This window comes from Sus scrofa, chromosome 14 (genome assembly GCF_000003025.6).
Source record: "Sus scrofa isolate TJ Tabasco breed Duroc chromosome 14, Sscrofa11.1, whole genome shotgun sequence".
Classification (NCBI taxonomy): domain Eukaryota; kingdom Metazoa; phylum Chordata; class Mammalia; order Artiodactyla; family Suidae; genus Sus; species Sus scrofa.
The window spans coordinates 76201558-76229503 of record NC_010456.5 but is presented as its reverse complement, the minus strand read 5'-3'; the positions used below and the strand labels follow the sequence as shown (position 1 = coordinate 76229503).

The window sequence follows — 27946 nt, the reverse complement described above, 5'->3', positions numbered from 1 at the left end:
TGCCACACTTAAAGATCACATTTTGTGATCTGAACTGAGTTCCAGAATGTCACACCCAGTGTATGACTCAGGTCACCTTTTTTTTTTTTTTTTTCCTATTATGCAAAGGTCTGAGTGTGTTGCAAAAGAGCCATGACTTCCTCTTTTTAGGGTATAGAGGTGGATTTTCCCCATATTTCCAAGTGCTAGGAAAATGAAATCAGTGAGTTTTGGTAGTTGTTCCTGAAGCCTTGAGCAAAGTGCCTGGCTCTTACTCCAAAATAGAGAAACAAACCCCTGTTGCCTGACATAGGTGGAATTATATTTAACCAAATTCTGACAAGTGTCCTGCAAATTAATATATTGATGAACTAGTATGATATACCAAGGTTTCTAATGGGTTTTTTAACATGTTAAAGAAAAAGCTAGGGGTTCCCATCGTGGTGCAGTGGAAACAAATCTGACTAGGAACCGTGAGGATGCGGTTTGATCCCTGGCCTTGCTCAGTGGGTTAAGGATCCAGCGTTGCTGTGAGCTATGGAGTGGGTCACAGACATGGCTTGGATCTGGCATTGCTGTGGCTCTGGCATAGGCTGGCAGCTGTAGTTCCAGTTCAGCCCCTAGCTTGGGAACCTCCATATGCCAAGGGTGCGGCCCTAAAAAAGCAAAAAAAAGAAAGAAAGAAAAAGCTAGACCTTAGCAGTTATCTCTGTTTGTTTCCTTTTTTAGAAGGATTATGTTTCTCAATGATCACATTCATTTGAACAATTTTCCGGTTTTTCAGCCTGCAGGTCAGGAGTCATCTTTTCCCCCTCCTGGTCAGTATCCTTATCCTAGTGGTTTTCCTCCAATGGGAGGAGGTGCCTACCCACCAGCACCAAGTAGTGGCTACCCAGGAGCTGGAGGCTACCCTGCCCCTGGAGGTTATCCAGCCCCTGGAGGCTATCCTGGTGCCCCACAGCCAGGGGGAGCTCCTTCCTATCCTGGAGGTGAGTCATGGGTTGTGGAATTAGCATTTTTTCCTTCTCTCTTTAATCCTCTTCTTGTTTTGTATGAGGTCAGAGTTGCACTTAGGCTACTTTCCACTTCAGACAGTAAGGACCTAGCTAATAAGATAAAGGAATAAAGATTTTCAGGGGGCGTGAAAGCTGGGAGCAGTCTCTAGAATTCTGTTGTGAAAAGAATTGGAATAAATTGCATGGTAATGGAGGACCAATATATAACAGTTTGCTCAATAATTTGTAATCTTAAAAAAACTAATTGAAATTTCAATTAGGATCTCCCACTATGGCACAGTCGGTTAAGAATCCAACTGCAGCAGCTCAGGTTGGGTGTTGGGGTGTGAGTTTGATTCCTGGCCCGGCACAGTGGGTTAAATGATTCAGCACTGCCACATCTGCAATGTAGGTTGCAGCTGAGGCTCCCGTTCAGTCCCAGGAACTTTGATATGCCAGCAATGTGGCCATAAAAAAAAAAAAAAAAGACATTTCAGTTAGCATGATTGTGACCTTTAGGACAGCTTTGTGCATAAGTGGTTAAAACAAAACAAAACAAAACAAAAAACAGCAAAAAACTCCCAAACCAAAGAAACTTAGCGTTTTGTATTGTTATTAAAGTAGATGAATGAAGTAAAATGTTTTTAATATATTTTTAATGGGCAGGAATTGGTGAGAAGTTGAATTTAGACCAAAAGAAACTGCTGCTATAGTGTGCTAGTACATTTTTTTCCCACTGTTTCCCACTGTTTTTAAAGTTTTCAATTATGAAAACTGTCTCTATAATTTTTTTTTTTTTTTTTTTTTTTCTCTCTTCTTCCAGGTCAAGGATTTGGAGCTCCACCAGGTGGAGCAGGCTTTTCTGGCTATCCACAGCCACCCTCACAGTCTTATGGTGGTGGCCCAGCACAGGTCCCAGTACCTGGTAGGTACCAACTGTCTGGAGAAAAATAATAGCATGATATTTTGCATTTTTCAGTTGCCATTGAGAGACCTTAGTTTATGTTTGGGATCATCTTCGGTAAACCTTTATACTAAATGCTTCTATAAATAATTTTAAGTACTATATTGTTTCTTGAAATATATTAATTTGATGAAAAAGTTTAATCAGTAAGATGGGAATAAGGACCCATTTGTTTCTTTTCTTTTCTTTTTTTTTTTTTTTTTTTTTTTTGCTTTTTAGGGCCACACCCATGAAATGTGGTTCCCAGGCCAGGGGTCAAATTGGAGCTACAGCTGCCGGCCACAGCCACAACCACGCCAGATCCAGGCCGTGTCTATGACCTACACCACAACTCATGGCAACACCAGATGCCCAACCCACTGAATGAGGCCAGGGATCAAACCCACATCCTCATGGGTACTAGTCGGATTTGTTTCTGCTGCACCACAACGGGAACTCCAAGACCCATTTTTTCAATTAAAAAAAAAAAAAAGCTGTCTGTTCCTGAGCCAAAGAGCAAAACCTTCATGAACTTCTTTGCTTATTCCTATAGCACAGATGAAACACCCCCCAGAACTTTGTCCTGTTGCCCTTTCCAGATGGAATCAAAATTTAATCCGGTTCAAGAGTTTTATTCTTTTTTTTAAAGTATTGTTTTTTTAAGAAATTGTGTAGGACATGGAATATTTTAAAAGATTCTTGTGGCCAAAGTTGGTTTTTGATTTGGTAAATTATAAACACATTACTTAAAGTTTATTCTAGTGAATAACGTAGTGTGAATGTTCTCATCTGTTTCCAGATTCATAATCAATACTGTTTTGAAAAATCAGTTGAGAGCTGTTTGCTGTATTTTTTCTTAACATGTAGGTGGTTTTCCTGGAGGACCAATGCCTTCTCAGTATCCTGGAGGACAAACTCCTTACCCTAGTCAGGTATTTTTTTTTTTCCTACCTTTTAAATTTAATCTGAGTAACTAGATAATGTTAAAGAAGGGCACTACTCCTTTGCTGACATTAGAGAAGTTCCATGTCACTTCAGACTTTAATCGCAGACTTTGTGCTGTCTTTGGCCCACCTGCTTTAAGTAGTGTCCTGATGATTTTGGTAAGAAAAACATAGGTCCCTTTTCACAGGTGATGATACTCATGTTCGTTTTCATAGAAATTCATTTGGGCTCTTGGCATGGTTTTAGTTGTTTTTCCTCCTGCCTCACTGGCAATTTTACCATGAACTTGGGTGATTGATATTTCTGGCAATGTTTTATGATGTGTGGTTTTGTGTTCCATTTTTGCCTTTCTAACTTTCCACTCTTCTTTCAGATCAGTACAGAATCCTTTCCCTCCTACCCTGTTTTCTCTCCTATTTCTTTGGATTATAGCAGTGAAGTGAGTAAGGTTTTCTAATGTCCACTAAACACTAGATCTCCTGTATGTGCCTTCATTTAGTTTTAATATCTTGTGTATTTGTCTCTCACTACTTCCTTGAGAGCTCAACTGTGTCTGTTTTATCTTTATGTCTCTGTAGTACTTGGCAGGGACTTAAACATAATAGCCAACCAATGTCTGTTAAATTGATTTTTTTCAGTAGTCCCAGAAGGTGGGATTTTGCCCTGTCTAGTATAGTGCCTTATTTTAATACTAAGTTTTATTCCTTAATTGACTTGTTAATTCTTTTGTATGCTATACAAGCTACTAGGAATGTAAGCAGTTTAAGTTTACCTTATCTTGATTTTCTCTTATTCTGTTTATTCATAAAGATCTAGCATTTTCAAGCTATTTTAGGATGTGAAAGGGATTACAGTATTGGAAGAGAATCACCTTAGCCAGTTTTTCTGGCTTTTCTGATTCAAGGAATTATAGCTCTATTTGTTTTTTTCATTTTATTTTATTTAAATTTTTTTTTTTTTTTTTTTTTTTTTTTGCTTTTTAGGGCCCTATCTGCAGCATATGTAGGTTCCCAGGCTAGGGGTCACATCAGAGCTACACCTGCTGGCCTACACCACAGCCGCAGCAACGCCAGATCTGAGCTGTGTCTTCAACCTGCAGCACAGCTCATGGCAATGCCAGATCCTTAACCCACTGAGCAAGGCCAGGGATCGAACCTGCAACCTCATGGTTCCTAGTCGGATTCGTTTCCACTGCACCACAATGGGAACTCTGGAATTTTAGCTCTAGAAAGATTAAGAAACTTGGCCCACACAGCTGGTGATGGACAAAGCTGAGACTAGATCCTAGTCATCTGCCTTTCAGACCAGTGGTTTCTCTGTTATACAGTGCTACTTTGCTGATACAGTAAATGATATTCCTCCAAAGCTATGATAAATTGCTTTCAATCCTTTTTAAAAAAATTTTGTTGAAGTTGATTGTTAGTCATATAAATCTGTAGCTAGTCTAGTCATTTGTTATGGGAATTTTTATTTTAGTTTAAGCATGCATATAATTTTAGAGGCATCATTTTATGATTGAATATAAAATGTTTTTAAACATAATAAAACACAAAGTAAAATACATATGCACATGCACATTATCTTGTATAACAATTACCACCTTAACATAAGACTGAAACCAGAAAACCAGAATGTTAACAGAGCAGTAGATTTTGGAAGAGCTTTTAGATGGAAATAGCATAGACTACCTTGTGAGGGGTGAGCTCCCTGCCACTAAAAATGATGGTTGGTTGGGGTCTGTGTGTGTGAAGATGTAAAGAAAGTTTTTTTTTTTTTTGTCTTTTTGCTATTTCTTGGGCCGCTCCTGCAGCATATGGAGGTTCCCAGGCTAGGGGTCCAATCGGAGCTGTAGCCACCAGCCTACGCCAGGGCCACAGCAACGCAGGATCCGAGCTGCGTCTGCAACCTACACCACAGCTCACGGCAACACCGCATCGTTAACTCACTGAGCAAGGGCAGGGACTGAACCCGAAACCTCATGGTTCCTAATCGGATTTGTTAACCACTGCACCACGACGGGAACTCCGTAAAGAAAGTTTTTCTTGTGGCTGAACAGTGGGGCTAGATTGCCTCTCTTCATTGATCCAATTGTAATTCTGTGGCTGTTTTTTCAGCAGGAAGGTTGGAATCAAATGAGTGTCAAAGGATGGAATTTGTGGTGGCAGATAGTATGGGATTTGCTGTGTTCAGAAATCTCCTGTTAGAGCTTTGACCTCAAGAACATGGATCCCGATTTCTTTTGAGTTCAGTGAAAGTGCCTGGAGAATGATAGTGTTGTTGATGAAGATTCACTTCAAACTTAGACTTTATTCTTATAAAACAAAACCGTTTTTCTTGAAGTTTCCGTTGTGTTTCAGCAGAGACCCAACTAGTATCCATGAGGATGCAGGTTTTATTCCTGGCCTTGCTCAGTAAGTTAAGGATCCAGTGTTGCCTTGAGCTGGGTTGTAGGTTGCAGATGCGGCTGGGATCTGACATTGCTGTGGCTGTGGTGTAGGCTGGCAACTACAGCTCCAATTCAACCCCTAGCCTGGGATGCCGTGGGTACATATGGAAGGGGAAAAAAAGTCCTAACAATTATGTATATAAATATGTATAAATTATATTTTAATTATGTGGCTTAATTTTCATTATATATGTAATATAATATTTATTTATTTATTATTATCGTTTCTTTTTGCCTTTAAGGAAGTTCCCAGGCTAGGGGTTGAATCAGAGCTACAGCTGCTGGCCTATGTCACAGCCACAGCAATGCAGGATCCGAGCCGTATCTACGACATACACTGCAGCTCATGGCAATGCCGGATCCTTAATCCACTGAGCAAGGCCAGGGATCGAATTTGCATCCTCATGGATACTAGTCAGGCTTGTTACTGCTGAGCCACAATGGGACCTTCCTATTATATTATTATAATATAATATATTACAGATACATATTATAGTTTTAATATATATTTAACATATATCATGTTTAAGTTGAATTATATATATAATTTTAATTTTAATCTAAACATAAATGTATATATAAATTATAAATATATCCTTTGTTTTGCTTTCTGGCTTATTTTCTTGTAAAATCAGTGAAGAATGTTGTAACTCCCAGAATCTATTCTTGTGCTTTTCTTATTATCAAATGTTTTTATTTTATGTCTAATAATCTGATAGGTAGGAAATAAAGAGTTATTACCAAAATTATATTGCTTGTTTGAAACCTCATTGGGAAATTCCTGCCCTACCTCACTAAAGCCATTATTATGTTCTTTTTTTGTCTTTTTGCCTTTTCTAGGGCTGCTCCTGCGGCATATGGAGATTCCCAGGCTAGGGGTCAAATCGGAGCTGTAGCCACCAGCCTACATCAGAGCCACAACAACTTGGGATCCGAGCCGCATTTGCGACCTACACCACAGCTCATGGCAACGACAGATCCTTAACCCACTGAACAAGGCCCGGGATCGAACCCACAACCTCATGGTTCCTAGTCAGATTCGTTAACCACTGAGCTATGACGGGAACTCCAATATATTTTTTAAATCAAACATTGCCACTGATCTCACACTCTCTTTTTATCCTCCTTTTCTACCAAGAGGGAAACCAAGACATAGAAAGAGTGTGACTAACTTCACAAGCTTGATGATCTTATCTCCTGAAAGTTTGGTGTCTGGTTATCTACTGGCAGAAGGAAGATAGGCTCTGTCTGTTCCAGAATGAGCCCTGAAAATAAATATCCTTGTTTTAAAAAACCTAAGCACTGGCTTCTTTGCCTTAGAGTGATGGTTGAAGAAGTCTTAAGTTGTCTTCTTATAATCAGAGAAACCTGAGTTGGATTTTTTTTTTGAATATTTCTTTTATTAAAGACGTTGAATATTTTTTCATAATATTTTCTTCTCAGTTTTATTGAGACTCAATTGACGCATAACGCTGTATTAGTTTTAGGTGTACAACATTTTGATTTGTTATGTGTATATATTGTGAAATATATTACCACAATAACTGACTTGGATTTTACGCCTCTTGTTCTCAGCTTGCCACAGTGGCTCAAGGGACAATCCGACCGGCTGCCAACTTTGATGCCATGAGAGATGCAGAAATTCTTCGTAAAGCAATGAAGGGTTTTGGTAAGGAAAACATATTTTTGTCTCATTTATAATAAGTTCAAGTGATTGAGTGTAAAGTAAAAATAAGCTTTAGCTCATAAGTAAAATTTATATGTCAGCCGGTGTGCACATACCTCACCTTAATCTGGCATCTTGTAAGCATCTAAGAGGTATTTCACAGGGAGCACCCCAACAGACCTCATCCTCACTTAAACATGTATGATTCTGGAATTACCTGTAGTGCAGTGGGTTAAGGATCCAGGGTTGCCACCTCAGTGGTTTGGGTTGCTGCCATGGTGCAGATTCGATCCTGGGAACTTGCGCATGCCATGAAGGTGGCCAAACAAAACAAAACAAAACAAAAAAACCAAAAAAAAAAACCTGTGTATGATTCTTCCAGGGACAGACGAGCAGGCAATTATAGATGTTGTGGCCAACCGTTCCAATGATCAAAGGCAAAAAATTAAAGCAGCTTTTAAGACCATGTATGGCAAGGTATGTTTTTGTTCGTTTGTTTTCTCTTTTCTCGCAGGAGCATTGACAGTGGCCTGTAGGCCCTACATGCATGTCAGGTTGTATACTATTTTTATTAGTACTGGTGAATATAAAGTAGACAGCTGGACTTCAGGGACCCTAGGAGAGGTGTCTTCAATATTGATTACTCTTAAAAGCCTTTGCAATACTAGAGCAGTCCTTGATCTCATAGTCACACCTATTTAATATGTCTGGTAGGTGACAGATGTTCCATAGAAAGTAGGCGATGATCACACTCATAATAAAGAGCTTGGTTCTCAGTCTTCTCCTTATGGTGGGATTCAAGGACTTCTTATACAGCCCCTGCTTATTCTTGGTCCTTGGCATCATTTTCCTTTCCTCTCCTCTCCCTCCCTCTAAATATATCCTGTATTCTGTCTGTATGGACTTCTTGCCATTCACTGCACACATACTTGTGTGGTTGGTTTATGTTGTTCTTTTGTTTTAGAACACCTTTTCCTGTTTTCTTTCATAGCAAACAAATTCTCCAGGATTTGACTTAAGCTACTTTGTGAAGTTTCTCTTGTTGCTTTGGGCAGACTTTGTATTAATTCCACTGTAATTGCATAGTTCTTTTGTAAAACCTCTGCTCTAGGTAATCTCACTGCCCACCCCCTATAAAAACTGTGAGCACCCCTCAGGCAAGCCAAGTCATTTTCATCCTTGTATTTATAGCACCAAGCACAGTAACAGTAATTCATGATAAATACTAATATTTCAGTGGATGATCAGTGACTAAATCATGCAAGATTCTGTGGCTGAAAAATGTCATGGCTTCTTAAATATCAAGGGGAAGGCTGGGTAGTCTTGGTTTGTCATTTAGATAGGAATCCTAGAAATTTCCTGACATCCTCTGGATCCAGTTTACTTTTCTCAGAATGGGAGTAGAGGTCCACTGGCTCGTCCCACCTCATCTATTCTGCCTTTCCCTCTTCCCAATCTAGATCCACTTTCTTAGTCATAAGGCTGATTAAGCAACACAAACTCTAGATTCTCTTAGGGCTCAACATCAGACTCAATTCTCTTAGAATAGTATTTCTTTAATTCATATGTAGTCTGTGCTATGCTGTCCTGAATTTTCTCATGTCATTTTTGAATTAAAACTAAATTCACAGCCTATTTTCCTTACCCACAGCAACCTTTTATCTTGACTTCTTATTAATAAAAACACTCTTCTTCCAGCCTGGCACGGAATCTTCTTTGATTCTGCATTCATCTTTGTCAGTCAGTGAATATTGTTTCAGTGCCTACTGTATGCCAGGCACTGCTTTGTCCTAGCAGCTGGTTGTTATCTTGATCTTATCTGTAACAGGCTCTTTAAAAATGTGTCTTCTTGGAGTTCCCTTTGTGGTGCAGCAGAAATGAATCCAACTAGGAACCATGAGGTTGTGGGTTTGATCCCTGGCCTTGCTCAGTGGGTTAAGGATCCGGCATTGCTGTGAGTTGTGATGTAGGTCACAGACATGGCTGAGATCTGGTGTTGCTGTGCCTGTAGTTCCAATTTTCCCAGGTTCCTAGCCTGGGAACCTCCATATGCCGTGAGTGCGGCCCTAAAAAAAAAAAAAAAAAAAAAGTAAAAATGTGTCTTCTCTCTCCTTTTTTCCTTCCACTTACACTGTTATCACTCAAGACCAAGCCCTTATTGCTTGTTACCTAAATATTCCAATAGCCTAAGTTTTATTTATAACCTCTGTCATTATAGTCCATACTACCTATTGTTGCTATATCAATGCCATTTTCTTGCATAAAAATTTCCAGTGGCTTCTCTCAGCATGAGGAATCAATCCTCATTCTTTAGCTTGGTATTCAAGGTAATAGTTCAAGCATATAGATTTTACTGGTCTATGAAAATATTACCCTCTAACAAAATTGGTTTTCTTATTGTTGTTCCATTGAACAAGCCTTGCTCATTCTTGACTCTTTATTAGTGATTTTCAACCTTATCTGAGCATCATAATCTCTTTTTGAATTTAAAAAACACATGCAGTCACTGTATGCAGATGACATGATACTATACATAGAAAACCCTAAGGACTCAACCCCATAACTCCTTGAACTGATTAATAAATTCAGCAAAATGGCAGGATATAAGATTAACATTCAGAAGTCAGTTGCATTTCTGTATACCAGCAATGAAATATTAGAAAAGGAATACAAAAATACGATACCTTTTAAAATTGCACCTCACAAAATCAGATACCTCGGAATACACCTGACCAAGGAGGTAAAGGACCTATATGCCGAGAACTATAAAACTTTAATCAAAGAAATCAAAGAAGATGTAAAGAAATGGAAAGATATTCCATGTTCCTGGATTGGGAAAATCAATATTGTAAAAATGGCCATACTACCCAAAGCAATCTACAGATTCAATGCAATCCCTATCAAATTACCCATGACATTTTTCACAGAACTAGAACAAACAATCCAAACATTTATATGGAACAACAAAAGACCCAGTATCGCCAAAGCAATCCTGAGGAACAAAAACCAAGCAGGAAGCATCACTCTCCCAGACTTCAAGAAATACTACAAAGCCAGAGTAATCAAGACAGTGTGGTACTGGTATCAAAACAGACAGACAGACCAATGGAACAGAATAGAGAACCAGAAATAACCCTGACACCTATGGTCAGTTAATCTTTGACAAGGGAGGCAAGAACATCAAATGGGAAAAAGAAAGTCTATTCAGCAAGAATTGCTGGGAAACCTGGACAGCTGCATGCAAAGCAATGAAACTAGAACACACCCTCACACCATGCACAAAAATAAACTCAAAATGGCTGAAAGACTTAAATATACGACAGGACACCATCAAACTCCTAGAAGAAAACATAGGCAAAACACTCTCTGACATCAACATCATGAATATTTTCTCAGGTCAGTCTCCCAAAGCAATAGAAATTAGAGCAAAAATAAACCCATGGGACCTCATCAAACTGAAAAGCTTTTGCACAGCAAAGGAAACCCAAAAGAAAACAAAAAGACAACTTACAGAATGGGAGAAAACAGTTTCAAATGATGCAACGGACAAGGGCTTCATCTATAGAATATATAAACAACTTATACAACTCAACAGCAAAAAAAAACAATCAATCAATGGAAAAATGGGCAAAAGACCTGAAGAGACATTTCTCCAAAGAAGATATACAGATGGCCAACAAACACATGAAAAAATGCTCAACATCGCTGATTATAAGAGAAATGCAAATCAAAAATACCATGAGATATCACCTCACACCAGTCAGAATGGCCATCATTAATAAATCGACAAATAACAAGTGCTGGAGGGGCTGTGGAGAAAAGGGAACCCTCCTGCACTGTTGGTGGGAATGTCAACTGGTACAGCCACTATGGAGAACAGTTTGGAGATACCTTAGAAATCTATACATAGAACTTCCATATGACCCTGCAGTCCCACTTTTGGGCATCTATCTGGACAAAACTCTACTTAAAAGAGACACGTGCACCCGCATGTTCATTGCAGCACTATTCACAATAGCCAGGACATGGAAACAACCCAAATGTCCATCGACAGATGATTGGATTCGGAAGAGGTGGTATATATACACAATGGAATACTACTCAGCCATAAAAAAGAATGACATAATGCCATTTGCAGCAACATGGATGGATCTAGAGAATCTCATCCTGAGTGAAATGAACCAGAAAGACAGAGACAAATACCATATGATATCACTTATAACTGGAATCTAATATCCAGCACAAATGAACATCTCCTCAGAAAAGAAAATCATGGACTTGGAGAAGAGACTTGTGGCTGCCTGATGGGAGGGGGAGGGAGTGGGAGCTTGGGCTTATCAGACACAACTTAGAATAGATTTACAAGGAGATCCTGCTGAATAGCATTGAGAACTTTGTCTAGATACTCATGTTGCAACAGAACAAAGGGTGGGGGAAAAATGTAATTGTAATGTATACATGTAAGGATAACCTGACCCCCTTGCTGTACAGTGGGAAAATAAAAAAAATTATTAAAAAAAAAGAAAAAAGAAAAAAACACATGCAGAATCTCTGAGTATTCATTCTTCACATAAATTTTTTTATTTTTATTTTTTAAGATAAGTTCAACAGGGAGTTCCCGTCGTGGCGCAGTAGTTAACGAATCTGACTAGGAACCATGATGTTGCAGGTCTGATCCCTGGCCTTGCTCCATGGGTTAAGGATCCGGCTCTGCCGTGAGCTGTGGTGTAGTTCCCAGACATGGCTCGGATCCCCAGTTGCTTTGGCTCTGGCGTAGGCTAGGGCTGCAGCTCCAATTAGACCCTAGCCTGGGAACCTCCATATGCCATGGGAGCAGCCCTAGCAAAGGCAAAAAGACCAAAAAAAAAAAAAAAAAAAAGAAAAATTCAACAGATGATTTCACTGCATATAGCCAAGGCTGGGAACTACTTTTCCATTCCTTATTTGTGTTCTTCCTTCTGGCTGGAAATAACTTTCTCCTTTCTCTTTGGCTGCTAATTTTTACATACTCTTCAAGATGTGGGCTTTCTCTAGGCTCTCTCTAGCCCACTTTTAACTTTTCCTGTTTATTCCTGTGCTACTTACTCATCTGGTGCTGGAGTATAGATTGCCTTGTATTATCTTTTTTAGATGTTTATCTTTTCAAATAAGAACATGATGATAATTTCTACTTCTTCATAGAAAAAGAATAGTTTCTTATACTAAGTAAATATCTTTATCATTTTGTTAAATTGTTCTTTGTTTCATGTATCTCTTGTTCTGTACCTGGTTTAGTGGTAAAACTACAGTAATTTATTATTAAGTATTTATTGATAGAATGAATCAAATATATCTGCTTGAGTATAATAAACCTAAAAGGTATATACATTTACTTAGTTTTTAGTATATAATATTCAGAATTGAAATTGAGGTTTTCATAAAGCAATTTGATTCTGTTTTTCATATTTTTCTTAAAAAATTTAAGCAAAATTTGGAGAGCACATATACTTACTTTGTATTTGTAATTTAACAGGATTTAATCAAAGATCTTAAATCAGAGTTAAGTGGAAATATGGAAGAACTGATCCTTGCCCTGTTCATGCCATCTACATATTATGATGCCTGGAGTTTACGGAATGCAATGAAGGTACTATATACTATATGGCATTTATTCCAAATATTTTATCCAATTTAAAATGTAAAACTCCATAAATCATGCAGTTCTGAATTTACAGTGATAGCTAAGTCAATACCTTATTTTAAAAATTAAAAAAAAATGTTGGCCTTGCCTGTAGCACACAGAAGTTCCCAGGTGAGGGACTGAACTTACGCCACAGCGTCAACCCGAGCCACTGCAGTGACGTCAGACCCCCAACCTGTTGCAACATGAGCGAACTCCTGTCAATATATTTTTTTATGTCATCTCAATATGTAGAGCTGTTCAGGCCAAATAAATATTTGATGGAACAGTAAAATGAATTACTTTCAGAAATTTTGTTTTCCTGTGTGTAATTCTCCCTTTCTTCATTTTACATAGGGAGCAGGAACTCAGGAACGTGTATTAATTGAAATTTTGTGCACAAGAACAAATCAGGAAATCCGAGAAATTGTCCGATGTTATCAATCAGAATTTGGACGAGATCTTGAAAAGGACATTAGGTCAGATACATCAGGGCATTTTGAACGTTTACTTGTATCCATGTGCCAGGTGAGTATGGCATAAATATTTGTGCGTTGGTAGAAAGAACATTTTTTTTTTTTTTTAAGGCACCCACGGCATATGGAGGTTCCCAGGCTAGGGGTCTAATTGGAGCTGAAGCTGCCAGCCAATACCACAGCCACAGCAATGCAGGATCCGAGCTGCATCTGCAACCTACACCACAGCTGATGGCAGCACTGGATCCTTAACCCACTGAGCAAGGATAGGGATTGAACCTGCAACCTCATGGTTCCTAGTCAGATTCATTTCCGCTGTGCCATGACAGGAACTCCCGAAGCAACATTCTTTACTGCGATTGCCAGTAGGCATTTTTTTTTTTTTTTTTTTTTTTTTTTTTAGGGCTACACTTGCAGTGTATGGAAGTTCCCAGGCTAGGGGTCTAATGGAAGCTGAAGCTGCTGGCCTACGCCACAGCCACAGCCAGGCAGGATCCAAGCCGAGTCTGCGACCTATACCACACCTCACAGTACTGCTGGATCCTTAACACACGGAATGAGGCCAAGGATCAAACCTGCATCCTCATGGATACTAGTCAGGTTTGTAACCTGCTGAGCCGCAATGGGAACTCTGCAGTAGCATTCATTATTCCTTTTAATATTTAGCCCCCTTGGAATTTGCTGTCGTTAAAACGGACAACAAAGAATGCACTTCAAATTTCTTTGTAGTCACTATGGAAATTTATATCTGCAGATCTGGCTTTTGTAAGGAATGAGAAATTAACCTCTTTAAGATTATATGGAATCAGGAATCAATTTGAGGCTCTGTATCTTAGAATGGAGATGAATATGTACCTTTTGTTTGTTTGTTTTGCCTTTTTTTTTAGGGCTACACCCGCAGCATATGGAGATTTCCAGGCTAGGCATCAAATCAGAGCTGCCGGCCTACACCACAGCCACAGCTGCGTGGCATCCGAGCCACGTATGTGACCTGTACCACAGCTCATGGTAATGCCAAATCCCTGATCCATTCAGAGAGGCAAGGGATTGAACCTGCATTCTCATGGATACTAATTGGATTCGTTTCCGTTGCGCCACAACGGGAACTCCTTGAATCTGTACTTTTAAGCTTGGTATTGTACTGCCAGTTAAGTTGGACAATCAACCGAATATGTGGAAGTCTGTCATGGAAGTGCTGCAAGAGTGAGAACTGTGTGAGGAGTCAGTAATGCAGATAATGTTTCAACATCCATAGTAATGTGATTAGTACCTTCCTTATTTTGATTCCCCAGATGTGCTGGAAAAGTAGCAGAAAATTATCCAAATAGAGTATTTGGAGTAATACTATAAACACATTTAGAATGGGATGATCAGGATATATTTGAGAGATGATGCAAAAGACTACCACACAGCAGTTCCCATTGTGGCTCAGCAGGATAAGAACCTAACTAGTATTCATGAGGATGTGGGTTCAATCCCTGGTCTTGTTCAGTGGATTAAGGATCTGGATGTCTTGAGAGCTTCAGCACAGGTCACAGATTGGGCTCAGATCCCATGTTGCTGTGGCAGTGGCTTAGCCTGGCAGCTGCAGCTCTGATTGAACCCCTAGCCCGGGCACTTCTATATGCCTCAGGTGTGGCTCCCTCCCCCCAAAAAAAAGTAGCACACTGATTCAGTATCAGGAGTTATTGGCTGTTCTGCTAGTGCACAAGGTGGACAGTCTGAGGGTTCTAAAAGTAGAGGAGAGGCTCTTCAGAGCAAAGTGGGGTAGTTGCATAGACAATGGTGTGCTAAAGTGAGTGGGGATGGAAATGAGAAAAGAAAGCAAATGGATGGGAAGACATTGACTTTACCTACAACAGAGTAACAGAGCAGGGGAGTAAGTTAGCATGAAAAAAAAAAAATCAAGGACCAAGATTTAATGGTAAAAAAAAAAAAAAAGATTATTAAGGCATCCTCTTGTGATGAAATGGGTAAAGGACCCAGGGACTTCCACATGTCATGGGCACGGCTGAAAATAAAAGACTTTAGTCAGCTGCTGAATGTCTCTTTATGCAGGGTTCAAGGCCCAGCCATTTTATAAAGTAAAAGATCCTCTTCTAGGGAGTGGCTTCCTGGGAAAATGGAACTGTACTGTGTGCTTGAATCCAAAGACAATAATCTGGGGAGTTTTTCCTAAACATGTTTTCCTGTGCTGAATTCAGTAGCCCATTTAGAATACGCTTCTTTTACACATTCTTTGTGCCCAGTGCTATTGAGAAGACAGTTTCTCATCTTTAAGGAACACCTCTCCATTTTGTTGCTCACACAGACATTCAAACTTTAGAGGACAGCTTTTCCTTTGTTTGGGTTTGTGTTTCTATTTTGAGAGAAGCCAACTACCTGTCTAAGCTTAACTGTTTGGACCTGGAGTAGCTTCTCTCCCTCTCTTCTTTCTTCCCTCCCATCCCAGGGAAGAGTTTGGTCTATAAATTGTCACAGCCTAGCTGAACTTGAGTTATAGCTTTTTTCATTTTTATTTTTTGCTTTTTAGGGCCCCACCTGTGGCATATGGAAGTTCCCAGGCTAGGGGTCCAGTCAGAGCTGCAGCTGCCAGACTATACCACAGCCATAGCAATGCAGGATCCGAACTGCGTCTGTGACCTATACCACAGCTTACGGCAACACCAGACCCTTAACTCACTGAGTGAGGCTAGGGATCGAACCAGCGTCTTCATGGATTATAGTTGGGTTGGTTACTGCTGAGCCATGATGGGAACTCCCATATTTATAGCTTCTTTTAACTCAATCAGTGGGCTAAGGATCTGGCATCGCTGTGAGCTGTGGTGTAGGTCACAGATACAGCTCAGATCCTACCCACATTGCTGTGGCTGTGGAGTAGCCCTGCAGCTGTAGCTCAGATTTGACCTCTAGCCTGGGAACTTCCATATGCCACATGTGCGGCCTTAAGATGCAAAAATAAATAAATAAAAGGCTCACATGACATTTTTAATGTGTACATTCAAAATAAATACTTACATGTTATGATTGCATTTGGATGGAAGAAAGGAAGTTCACACAGGCTCCATATTCTATGCTCCCTCCCTTAAATTCCTTGAGGGCAGAGCCCTTTTCTTTATTGTGTCTCCACCATGTAGCACATCCTGTTGATTCTGTTCCTTTGGAGAACCCTGACAAATACAGCCTAGCACAAAGCAAGTGCTCCATACCTTATACAAAGTGGAACTCAATATAATGCATGTTGATCTTCAGTCCCAGCTAAGAAGAGTCGTCATGTCTCCCTTTGAGTTGTAGTTTATATTTCCTAGTAGAGGAGGTCCTCAAAGTGCAGCTCAGGAGTCGCTTCATCATGAGAAACAGAAAGTTACTTTGGTCCCTGAGTGCAGGGATATTCACCCTCCAGGGAAACCCCAGTGCCGCTCTCTCCGAACTGAGTGGGACAGTGCTCATTTCGCTTGGAACATGGACTGATGGAAGTAGATCCTATCAATAGAGAGGTGAAAAAGGTTTTCTCTGAGAAGCTGGAAGTGGCTGCATTGTTGGTATTCAGGACTTTCTGGATCACAAGTCTGTGTATGGTCACAGTCTCTGGCGATGTCATACTTTGCAGTCTCAACACACACCAGTCTCTTTGTCCTGGCCCTATTACCACCCTTCAGAGCACCTCAGAGAAGCTTTCGTGGACTCTATTGGGCCACTTGTCATTCCCTGCACTAAGCCTGCACTTAATACCCAGAGACCTTGGTTATAGCCCTAATCCTGCCGTAGAGGAGTCTTTTATCTCCTTAATGGGAGGAATGGAGGGGCCATAGTCAATTCCAGTCCCTGTGGTTTGCTTATGCCTTGTCTCTTAATACCTGATACTGAATAAATGTTTATTGAATTTTTTAAAAACCCCACAATTTGTAAACCAAAGGCTAAACCCTAAAGAGTAACTTCTTTAAGAATCCCTTTCTCTTGGTGTATCACAGGTATAAAGCTTTTAAAACTGAGTATTAATAAAATTTTCTACACTTTCAAAAAAGTGTAATTTTTTATGGAAACCTTTTCTGATTTAATCTAACTTTCAAAGCCCTAAAAACCTTTTAATATAATCTCATTAAACAATGATCATATATTATAAAGTCCAAAGTTAGCAGTATAATCAAGTACTAATTACATAAATATTGTTTCTTTGGAAGTGAAAGATATGCAAGACAAACTTTATGCCTTCATTTTTAGTAAACTGTCCCTTTAAATTCAGAAGTGACTAGACTGGAAAAACTTTTTAAAATAGAACTTGTATCACTTTTTTCTAATTCCTGCCTTCCTCTTTTGCAGGGAAATCGCGACGAGAACCAGAATGTTAACCCCCAGATGGCTCAGGAAGACGCTCAGCGTCTTTATCAAGCTGGCGAAGGGAGGTTAGGGACAGATGAATCTTGCTTTAACATGATTCTCGCCACAAGAAGCTTTCCTCAGCTGAAAGCTACCATGGAGGCTTATTCCAGGGTATGAGCTTTTCTTTTGAAGATCTGGCTTCTGTTTTAAGGCATGAAAATATTTTAACCCCTATGCATTTTCTTTGCAGATGGCTAATCGAGATTTGTTAAGCAGTGTTGGCCGTGAGTTTTCTGGAAATGTCGAAAGTGGCTTGAAGACCATCTGTAAGATACTTTTGTGTTTCACTTTGTTTTGTTTGTGAGTGAAGCTTTGAGTAGTTGATCCTATTAAGTGGTGATGATGATGATGATGATGATTTTTGTCTTTTTAGGGCTGCACCCATGGCATATGGAAGTTCCCAGGCGAGGGGTCAAATCAGAGCTGTAGCTGCCGGCCTACGCCACAGCCACAGCAACACAGGATCCGAGCCGCAGTTAATGGCAACGCCAGATCCGTAACCCACTGAGCAAGGTCAGGGATCAAATCTGTGTCCTCATGGATGCTAGTCAGATTTGTTTCCCCTGAGCCACGACAGGAACTCCTAAGTGGTGATTATTAATTGTAGCCTCCCCGGAATCTGCATAGGCAGAGGCTGAGCTATTCCTGTTTTTATATGCAATTCCCTTTATTGGTGGTATGATCAAATGGGACTGTTCTGGAATTATTTGGTCTTTATTCTCTAAGCCCTTCTTCAAGACTATACAAAAATATAAAAACAGACTATAGCATTTCCATTAGGGTGAGTGGAAAGCTCTAAGGAACTATAGACTGCCTCCACACAACACGTCATTTTGAGCCTCCCCAGAACGCCTTTCAAGTACTCAGCCCAGGAGTTCCTGTCGTGGCGTGGCGCAGTGGTTAACGAATCCAACTAGGAACCATGAGGTTGCAGGTTCGATCCCTGGCCTTGCTCAGTGGGTTAAGGATCTAGTGTTGCTGTGAGCTGTGTAGGTTGCAGATGCGGCTCGGAACCCACATTGCTGTGGCTCCGATTAGACCCCTAGCCTGGGAACCTCCATATGCCGTGGGAAGTGGCCCTAGAAAAGGAAAAAAAAAAAAAAAGTACTCAGCCCAAATGAGACCCTTTTCCCTTTTAAAATTAAAAATCCAGTATTTGGGAGTTCCCGTTGTGGTGCAGTGGTTAACGAATCCGACTAGGAACCATGAGGTTGCGGGTTCGGTCCCTGCCCTTGCTCAGTTAACGATACGGCGTTGCCATGAGCTGTGGTGTAGGTTTCAGACACGGCTTGGATCCTGCGTGGCTGTGGCTCTGGCGTAGGCCAGTGGCTACAGCTCTGATTCGACCCCTAGCCTGGGAACCTCCATATGCCGTGAGAGTGGTCCAAAGAAATAGCAAAAAGACAAAAAAAAAAAAAAAAAAAAAAAAAAAAATCCAGTATTTGGTTACCTGACATCCAGATGCTTAATAAAATTTCATTCTCCTGGGGAATAAAAGAGTAAAGAGAGTATTAGTAACACATTAGTATTGACAGTTGAGTGTCTTGCAGATACTACTATAGTAATTGCAGTTAACTAATAATGTATAGTTAGTACGTCTTTATCATCTGCAGGAGGAGACTTTGCTAATTTAATTTTCCTAAGAGAAAACATAACAGATTTCTTACCATTCTTAAATCTTTGCTCAAGTCTGTGTTTGGTTTGGTTTGGTTTGGTTTTTTTGCTTTTTAGCGCCACAGCATATGGAAATTCCCAGGCCAGGGGTCAAATTAGAGCCTCCTCTGCCAGCCCACGCCACATCTGCAGCCTACAACACAGCCACAGCAACGCTGGATCCGAGGTGTGTCTGTGACCGTATATCACAGCTCATGGCAACATTGGATCCCCTGACCCACTGAGCGAGGCCAGGGATTGAACCCGCATCCTCATGGATACTACTAGTAGGATTGGTTTCCATTGTGCCACAACCAAACTCGCTGTGTGTTTGTTTTTTTATTTTTTTTTAATTGGAATGTATCTTACATCCTTCTCTCAGCCAAATGATGTATTTGACTTTTAGAATTCAGATTTTAGTCATTATCCCTTTTAAGCAAGATGTTAGCACAACACAGTTGCTATAGATTTTCTCACTTTAAGAGGGAAAATGTTAAGAATCTAAGTGACTGCATCTATGGAGAGAAAAATGGGATTTATTGGCCAGAGGGAATCTTTCAGAATTGAAGGTAGCCTGTCTGCTGCAGGTAGAAAGATGGATGCTGAGATAAATCAAGAGGGAGAACATCTTCAGCGCACCTCAGATTTCTGAGATAACTGCGTAGACAATGATGAAAGGCAGAGTTCCCATCATGACTCAGTGGTAACAAACCTGGCTAGTATCCATGAGGATGCAGGTTCAATCCCTGGCCTTGCTCAGTAGATTAAAGGATCTGGCATTGCCATGACTGTGGTATAGGTCACAGACACAGCTTGGATCCCGTGTAGCTATGGCTGTGGTGTAGGCTGGCAGCTGTAGTTCCAATTTGACCCTGAGCCTGGGAACTTCCATGTGCCATGGGTGTGGCCCTTTAAAAAAAGAAAAGAAAAGAAAAGAAAATGATGAAAAACAGCTGTAGGTGGTAGATGAAGCTGGTGCTTGGACACCTTTGTCAAATCATGGTCCCACATCTGAGGCATCTCTCACTTGCAGTGCAGTGTGCCCTGAACCGCCCTGCCTTCTTCGCTGAGAGGCTCTACTATTCCATGAAAGGTGCCGGCACAGATGACTCCACCCTGGTCAGGATTGTGGTTACGCGGAGTGAGGTGAGGCTTTCTCTTCTCTGCTCTTGACGTTGAATGTTGATTTTTTTTTTTTTAAGCAATATTAAAATTTTTTTCTTCCAGTTTTATTGAGATAGAATTGACATAGTGCTATATAAATTTAAGGTATACAGCATAATGATTTGACCTCCATACTTCATGAAATGATTATTACAATAAGTTTGGTGAACATACATCATCTCATATAGATGCAAAATTAAAGAAATACGAATAAAATTTTTTCTTTGTGATAACTCTTAGGATTTCCTCTCTTAATAACTTTCATATATAACATAAAGCAATGTTAATTATATTTATCATGTTATGCATTACATCCCTACTTCTTTCTCATAACTGGAAGTTTGTAACTTTTGATTATCTTCCTCCAATTCCCCTCCCTCCACCTTCCACCTCTAATAACCACAAATCTGATCTTTTTATATGAGTTTGTTTGTTTTTGAAATATAATTGGCCTATGGCACAATATTAGTTTCTGTTATACATAGTGATTTGGTGTTTCTATACCCTTCAGAATAATCCCCATGGTAAGTCTGGTTATGATGTCACCATACAAAGATATGACATAGTTATTCACTCTATTCCCCACACTGTACATTTCATAACTGTGGCTCATTTATTTTGCAACTGGAAGTTTATACCTCTTAATTTCCCTCATCTGTTTCTTTCCTCCCCCAACCCTCTCCCTTCTGGCAATTACCTGTTTCTTCTATCTGTAACTCTGTTTTGTTATGTTTGTTTATTTATTTATTTTTAATTCCACATATAAATGAAGTCATCCACATTTGTCTTTCTCTGTCTGACTTAAAATGTTGATTTCCTAAGAGTTCCTTAGTTGGTTGTCAGTCCTTTAGGACTGATATTAAGAAAGACTCTTTTTCTCACTGCTGGTGGAGCTTGTATAAATTTAACACAGTGTTCCCTTTCCTCCTTCTGTGAGAAAAGCTTGCTTTAGTGAAACAAACCACTGTACTTCATTGAAGCCAATGCGAGAAATTTTCCCACTTGAGAAGGTCTTTAGAGAATACTGATTTATGACAAGTTGGAAGATGTTTATCTTTTGGTTTTCATTTTGCTTATGTAAAAAACTGTATGAAAGACCTATGCAGATAAATCCTATTGGATGTAAAATTCTGGAAATTTAGCATATACTGTTAATTATAAAATAATTTAAAATTTTTATCTTTATCATTTTACCTAAATATAGCCTCAAATGTATACCTTTCTTTGGCTTTGTGTGTGTGTGTGTGTATGTATGTATATGTGTGTATATATATATATATATATATATTTTTTTTTTTTTTTTTTGTCTTTCTGCCTTTTCTAGGGCCGTACCCGTGGCATATGGAGGTTCCCAGGCTAGGGGTCTAATCAGAGCTGTAGCCGCCAGCCTATACCACAGCCACAGCAATCCAGGATCTGAGCCGCATCTGTGATCTACACCACAGCTCACGGCAACGCCGGATCCTTAATCCACTGAGCAAGGCCATGGATCGAACCCACAACCTCATGTTTCCTAGTCGGATTTGTTAACCACTGCACCACGACGGGAACTCCTGACTTTGTATGTTTAGTGGACTCTTTTTTGAATTGAAAGAAAATATATGCTACTAAATTATATCAAAGAAGGTTAATCATTTTTTAAAAGACAGCCATGATATGGTGTTTGGAGAAAACTTGTTGTGTATTCATTTTTAGATCTAAATTTTCTTTCTTTTTTTAAATATTTTTAGGGCCGCACCTGCAACATATGGAGGTTCCCAGGCTGGGGGTTGAATTGGAGCTGTAGCCGCTGGCCTACACCACAGCCACAGCAATGCAGGAGATCCAAGCTGTGTCTGTGACCTACACCACATGGCAACACCGGATCCTTAACCTACTGGGTAAGGCCAGGGATTGAACCTGCCTCCTCATGGATGCTAGTCAGATTCGTTTCCGCTGAGCCACAGTGGGAACGCCTTAAATCTAAATTTTCTCAGAGAAATCTCTTTTTTAAAAATTATAATAAAATATGCATAACAGAAAAAATTACCATTTTCATCTTTTTTTTTTTTGGCCACACCCATGGCATGTGGAAGTTCCCCAACCAGGGATCAAACCTGTTCCACAGCAGCGTCCTAAGCTGCTGCAGTGAACAGTGCCAGATTCTTAACCTGTTACACTGCAAGAGCATATGGAGTTTCTGGGCCAGGGGTCAGATCCAAGCCACAATTGCAACCTAAACTGCAGCCTTGGCAATGCCGGATCCTTAACTCACTGTGCTGGGCCAGGGATCAAGCCTGCATCACACTGCTCCCAAGACACCACTGATCCCACTGCGCCACAGTGGGAACTCCCATTTTAGTCATTTTTAAATTTACAGTTCAGTGGCATTAAGTACATTCACATTGTTGTTCCACAATCACTATCCGGAGCTTTTTCACTTTGCAGAACTGGAAATCCATGCTTATTAAACAATAGTTCACCATTTCCCTTGCTCCCATCCCTGGCAACCACCATTCTACTTTTTGTCCTCTGCATCTGACTACTCTAGACACTCACATAAGTGGAATCTTACAGTATTTGTCCTTTTAATGTCCTTAAGATTCAGGAGTTCCCATTGTGGCGTGGTGGAAACAAATCTGACTAGGAACCATGAGGTTGTGGGTTTGATCCTTGGCCTTGCTCAGTGAGTTAAGGATCTGGCATTGCCATGAACTGTGGTGTAGGTCGCAGACACTGCTCAAATCTGGCACTGCTGTGGCTCCGGCATAGGCCGGCAGCAACAGCTCTGATTAGACCCTTAGCCTGGGAACCTCCATATGCCGTGGGTGTGGCCCTAAAAGGACAAAAAAGACCAAAAAAAAAAAAAAAAAAGATTCATTCACATTGTAGAACGTGTTAGAATTTCTTCCTTTTTAAGGTTGAATAACCTTCTATTGTGTGTATATACCATCTTTTGTTTATCTATTTGTCCATCAGTGGACAGTCTGATGCTGGTTGCTTAGTGGCTGTTGTGAATGATGCTGCTATGAACATGGGTATTCATATATTTGCTTTCACTTTTGTGAATACCCAGAAGTGGAATTGCTGTATCATATGGTAATTCTTCTTTTTTTTTTTTTTGAGTCATTACCATACTATTTTACAGAGACTGCACTATCTTACATTCCTACCACCAATGCACAGGGGTTCTAATTTCTTCACATCCTTGCCATCACTTGTTATTATCTGTGTTTTTGATAATAGCCACCCTATCAAATGGTTTTTAAATAACTAGTATATTTGGAATAGTAGATGAAACTAGTATCACCCTTATCCAATATCATTACAGAATAATGGATCAGACATTTATTGTTATGAATGTTAGCTATAACCAAACCCCTCTGCTTTGGTTATGATTAGGTTCTTTTCACTATTAAAGGATAATTCTAATAAATATCAGATTTCTTTTGACAGCTTTTTTCTAATATCAAAAATATCATCTTTTGCATGCAGATTGATCTTGTACAAATAAAACAGATGTTCAGTCAGATGTATCAGAAGACCCTGGGCACAATGATTGCAAGTGACACAAGTGGAGATTACCGAAGGCTTCTTCTGGCCATTGTGGGCCAGTAGGAGAGATTTTTTTTTTTTTAAATGAATGAAGCTATTCAAAGCTTATACTTCAAAACAATGACTGATCTGCATGCAGCAACATCAACCGTCACCTAACCAAAAGAGCTTTTACTAAGGACTACGTCAGGGTATTGTGCTTGGTTTGCACATGTGATTATTGCCTTAATTCCAATGTTATTTTTTCCTCTATATACAATCAAATAAAGCCATATCACAATGATGTAGTAATAATGCAATGTTTGTAAAGCATAATTTTCACTGCTTTTATTCTAAGTAGGAAATCAAAAGTCACAACAGTCTCTCCCTCTGTGTAATAATATTGACTAAAAAGATTCAATATTGAATAAATTTGAATAAATAATACTGAATTAAAAAAACTCTGCCCTCCATTGGACAGTTACAGTTGGTAGCATGGCAAAACTGTATTTTTTTTTTTCAATTCAGCTCTTTTGACCCAGAAGGATAATTTGCACTTGCTTTCCTATATTGTATATTCTATATTCATAAACACAAATCCTCCCACATAGAATATTGTTTAATATTTGGGGAGTTCCTGTCATGGCTCAGCGATTAACGAACCTGACTAGCATCCATGAGGACAAGTTGCTCAGTGGGTTAAAGATCTGGCCTTTAATTTTTTTGAAAAAAATATAAAAGCCTTTAATTTGGAGTTCTAGTTGTGGCTCAGGAGGTTAAGAACCCAAAATAATGTCTGTGAGGATGCGGGTTCAATACTTGGCCTTGCTCAGTGGGTTAAGGATTTGGTTGTGTAAGCTGTGGTATAGGTCACAGATGCAATGTGGATCCCATCTTGCTGTGGCTGTGGCGTAGACCTGCAGCCAAAGCTCCAGTTCAACTCCTGGCCCAGGAACCTCTGTATGCTACAGGTATGGCTGTAAACAAACAAACAAACAAAGACTTTAATTTTAGTTGCAATTTGATCATGATTCAAGGGAGTAAAGCTTGCCATGTAGGAAGTGCTCAATTAATGAATGAACAAGGCTTAAAGCATCTTCTTGGGGATTGAATATTAACTCTTTGGAGAAGTAGTTCAGGGGCTCAGGGGTATAGCAGGGTAATTTCAAACCTGAGTTTATTCCTAGTACTGAGCAATTACTTAATTACATTGAGCATTACAATAGGTAGTCAAGGAAAATATAAAGGAAAGATTTGTAATCTAGTGGGAGTTCTAAACAAATATTAGGATACAGGGAATTTGTAAATGTTAGATTATAAATTCTGCTGAGGATTATAAACCTCTTTGTTCCTTTTTTTTTTTTTTTTTTGCTTTTTAGGACCACACCCGCTACATATGTAGGTTCCCAGGCTAGGGGTCTAATTGGAGCTACAGCTGCCGGGCCTACACCACATCCAAGCTGCATCTGTGATCTACATCACAGCTCATGGCAACGCCAGATCCTTAACTCACTGAGCAAGGCCAGTAGAGATCAGACCCGCAACCTCATGGTTCCTAGTTGGAATTGTTTCCACTTCACCGCAAAGGGAGCTCCACCCTATTGGTTCTTTGCGTTGAGTTCCCTGACCCAAAGTGGGTAATTAATACAGATCTGGTGAATGATTGTAGTAAAAATTGAGGCGAAGAATAGCAGATATCAGTTATAATTTGATGAACTTTTTTTTCTCTCACTATGGCATGTGGAAGTTCTGAGACCAGGAGTCAAAGCTGTGCCATAGCAGTGACCCGAACCACAGCAGTGATAACACTGGACATTTAATAAGCTGAGCCACCAGGGAACTCCCATGAATGTTTGTTTTGTGTAAGTACCAAGGGACATATTACAAGAAGGTACAAGACAAAACCTTACTTAGAGAAATAGACCTGTGTGCAATGATAGCATGAGGCAAAAGCAGGATACATAGATAGAAGGATAATGGGCTAACATGGATGTAAGTAGTTTTAAAAAGTTTCATTGAAAAAGTTCAGTTTTGATAGAAGTTTTAGAAAATAACAGTAATGAGATTTGGTAAAGATGAGAAAGAGGTATAAGGTATTAAGGAAAGAATATATAGCAATTATTTTTAAACTTTTAAAAAATTGAGGTATAATTCATATATCATTTCACCCTTTTAAAGTATACCTTTCAGTGGTTTTTAGAACATTCACACCTTTGTGGAACAATCATCACAATCAATTTTTGAACATTTTCATCATCCAAAAAGAAAAGTTAAACCCATTTGCAGTCATTCCTCCTTTCCCCTCCTCCTGCCCAGCCCTGGGTAATCGCTAATCTACTTTCTGTCCCTCTGGATGTCCCTGTTTGGGGCTTATGAATGGAATCATGTGATGTGTGGCCCTTTGTGTCTGATGTCTTTCAATTGGCATACTGTTTTTAGGGTTCACCTTTGTTGTAGTGTGTGAATCAAGACTTCATTCTGGGAGTTCCCATCGTGGCACAGTGGTCAACGAATCCGACTAGGAACTATGAGGTTGCGGGTTCGGTCCCTGCCCTTGCTCAGTGGGTTAACGATCCGGCGTTGCCGTGAGCTGTGGTGTAGGTTGCAGACGCGGCTCGGATCCCACGTTGCTGTGGCTCTGGCGTAGGCCGGTGGCTACAGCTCCGATTCAACCCCTAGCCTGGGAACCTCCATATGCCGCGGGAGCGACCCAAGAAATAGCAACAACAACAACAACAACAACAAAAGACAAAAAAAAAGACTTCATTCTGGGGAGTTCCCTTTTTGGCTTAGTGATGAAGGAGTCCAACTAGGATCCATGAAGATGCCAGTTCAGTCCCTGGCCTCACTTTGTGGGCTGGGGATCCGGCGTTGCTGTGAGCTGTGTTGTTGACGTGGCTTGGGTCCCACATTGCTGTGGCTGTGGTGTAGGCCAGCGGCTGTAGCTCTGACTCGACCCCTAGCCTGGGAACCTCCATATGCCACAAGTGTGGCCCTAAAAAGCCAAAAAAAAAAAAACTTCATTCTACTTTATGGCTGGATAATCCATTGTCTGGGTATACATTTTGCTTGTCCATTTATCACCTGTTGTTTTCATCTCTTGACTATTATGTATAATGCTGCTATGAACATTCATGTTTTAAGTTTTTATGTGGACACATGTTTTCCATTTTCTTGACTGTTGTACTAGGAGTGGAATTGCTGGCACAAGTTAAATAGTATCTTTAACTTTTTGAGGATCTGCCAAACTTTTCCAAAGCAGCTGTACCATTTTACAATCCTACCAGCAATGAATAAGACTTCTAATTTCTCCTCGTTCTTACCAACACTATCATTGTTTCTTTGATTATAGCCATCTTAGTGGATGTGAAGGTGGCATCTCATTGCAGTTTTGATTTGAATTTCTCTAATGACTAATGAGCAAATTTTCTTGAGTTCATTGGCCATTTGTATGTCTTCTTTGGAAAAACGTCCATTCAAATTCCCATTTTTTTAAATTTTAGGGCCACATCTGTGGCATATAGAAGTTCCCAGGCTAGGAGTCAAACCAGAGCTGCAGCTATGCCACAGCCATGGCAATGTGGGTTCCAAGCCATGTCTGACCTACACCACACCTCATAGCAACGCTGGATCCTTAACCCACTGAGCGAGGCCAGGGATCGAACCCATATCCTCATGGATACTAGTCAGGTTCCTTACCACTGAGCCACAAGGGGAACTCTAATATATAGGAGCGGCCCTAGAAAAGGCAAAAAGACTACATACATACATACATAAATTAGCAGAAAATATTTGAATGCCTTTCCTTATAAGGATTATAGGAAATTCAGAGTGGCACCTGTGTAAGCATTCTCTAGGAAAATAACACTATAACACAAAGTTATGCCATCTGTCACCCCAAGTCTAATAAGGATTAATTATGTTTAAGGAAGTGACACCTGTGACTTATCCTTGATTGCCTAGGCCTTGAAACAAAATACTTAGTAGATCAAGATCATGAGTGATTTAGAGCAGTTCCCTAGCAAAGACTTTGTCCTAAGTCTAGCTTATTATGTGGAAAAAGTATGTTGTACACAAGGTAGGATGGCTATCTCAGTGCAAATTCACTCACAACGCTCACTTGGGAA

At 39.9% G+C, this 27946-nt stretch overlaps 1 protein-coding gene across 2 annotated transcripts in view; it reads left to right on the top strand.

The window, feature by feature from the left end:
• Positions 1-24266, top strand: part of ANXA7 (annexin A7) — a 29409-nt gene extending 5143 nt beyond the window's left edge. Inside the window, exons 3-14 of one of the 2 annotated variants that reach the window (XM_005671100.2) lie at positions 764-968; positions 1798-1899; positions 2785-2849; positions 3236-3301; positions 6884-6977; positions 7357-7451; positions 12487-12600; positions 12991-13161; positions 17430-17600; positions 17680-17755; positions 20176-20288; positions 23781-24266. In XM_005671100.2, coding sequence (XP_005671157.1) covers positions 764-968; positions 1798-1899; positions 2785-2849; positions 3236-3301; positions 6884-6977; positions 7357-7451; positions 12487-12600; positions 12991-13161; positions 17430-17600; positions 17680-17755; positions 20176-20288; positions 23781-23903 — 1395 coding nt within the window. In that variant the 3' untranslated portion in view covers positions 23904-24266. The remainder of the gene's footprint in view (positions 1-763; positions 969-1797; positions 1900-2784; positions 2850-3235; positions 3302-6883; positions 6978-7356; positions 7452-12486; positions 12601-12990; positions 13162-17429; positions 17601-17679; positions 17756-20175; positions 20289-23780) is intronic. The other variant, XM_001927802.6, reaches the window with a different exon arrangement.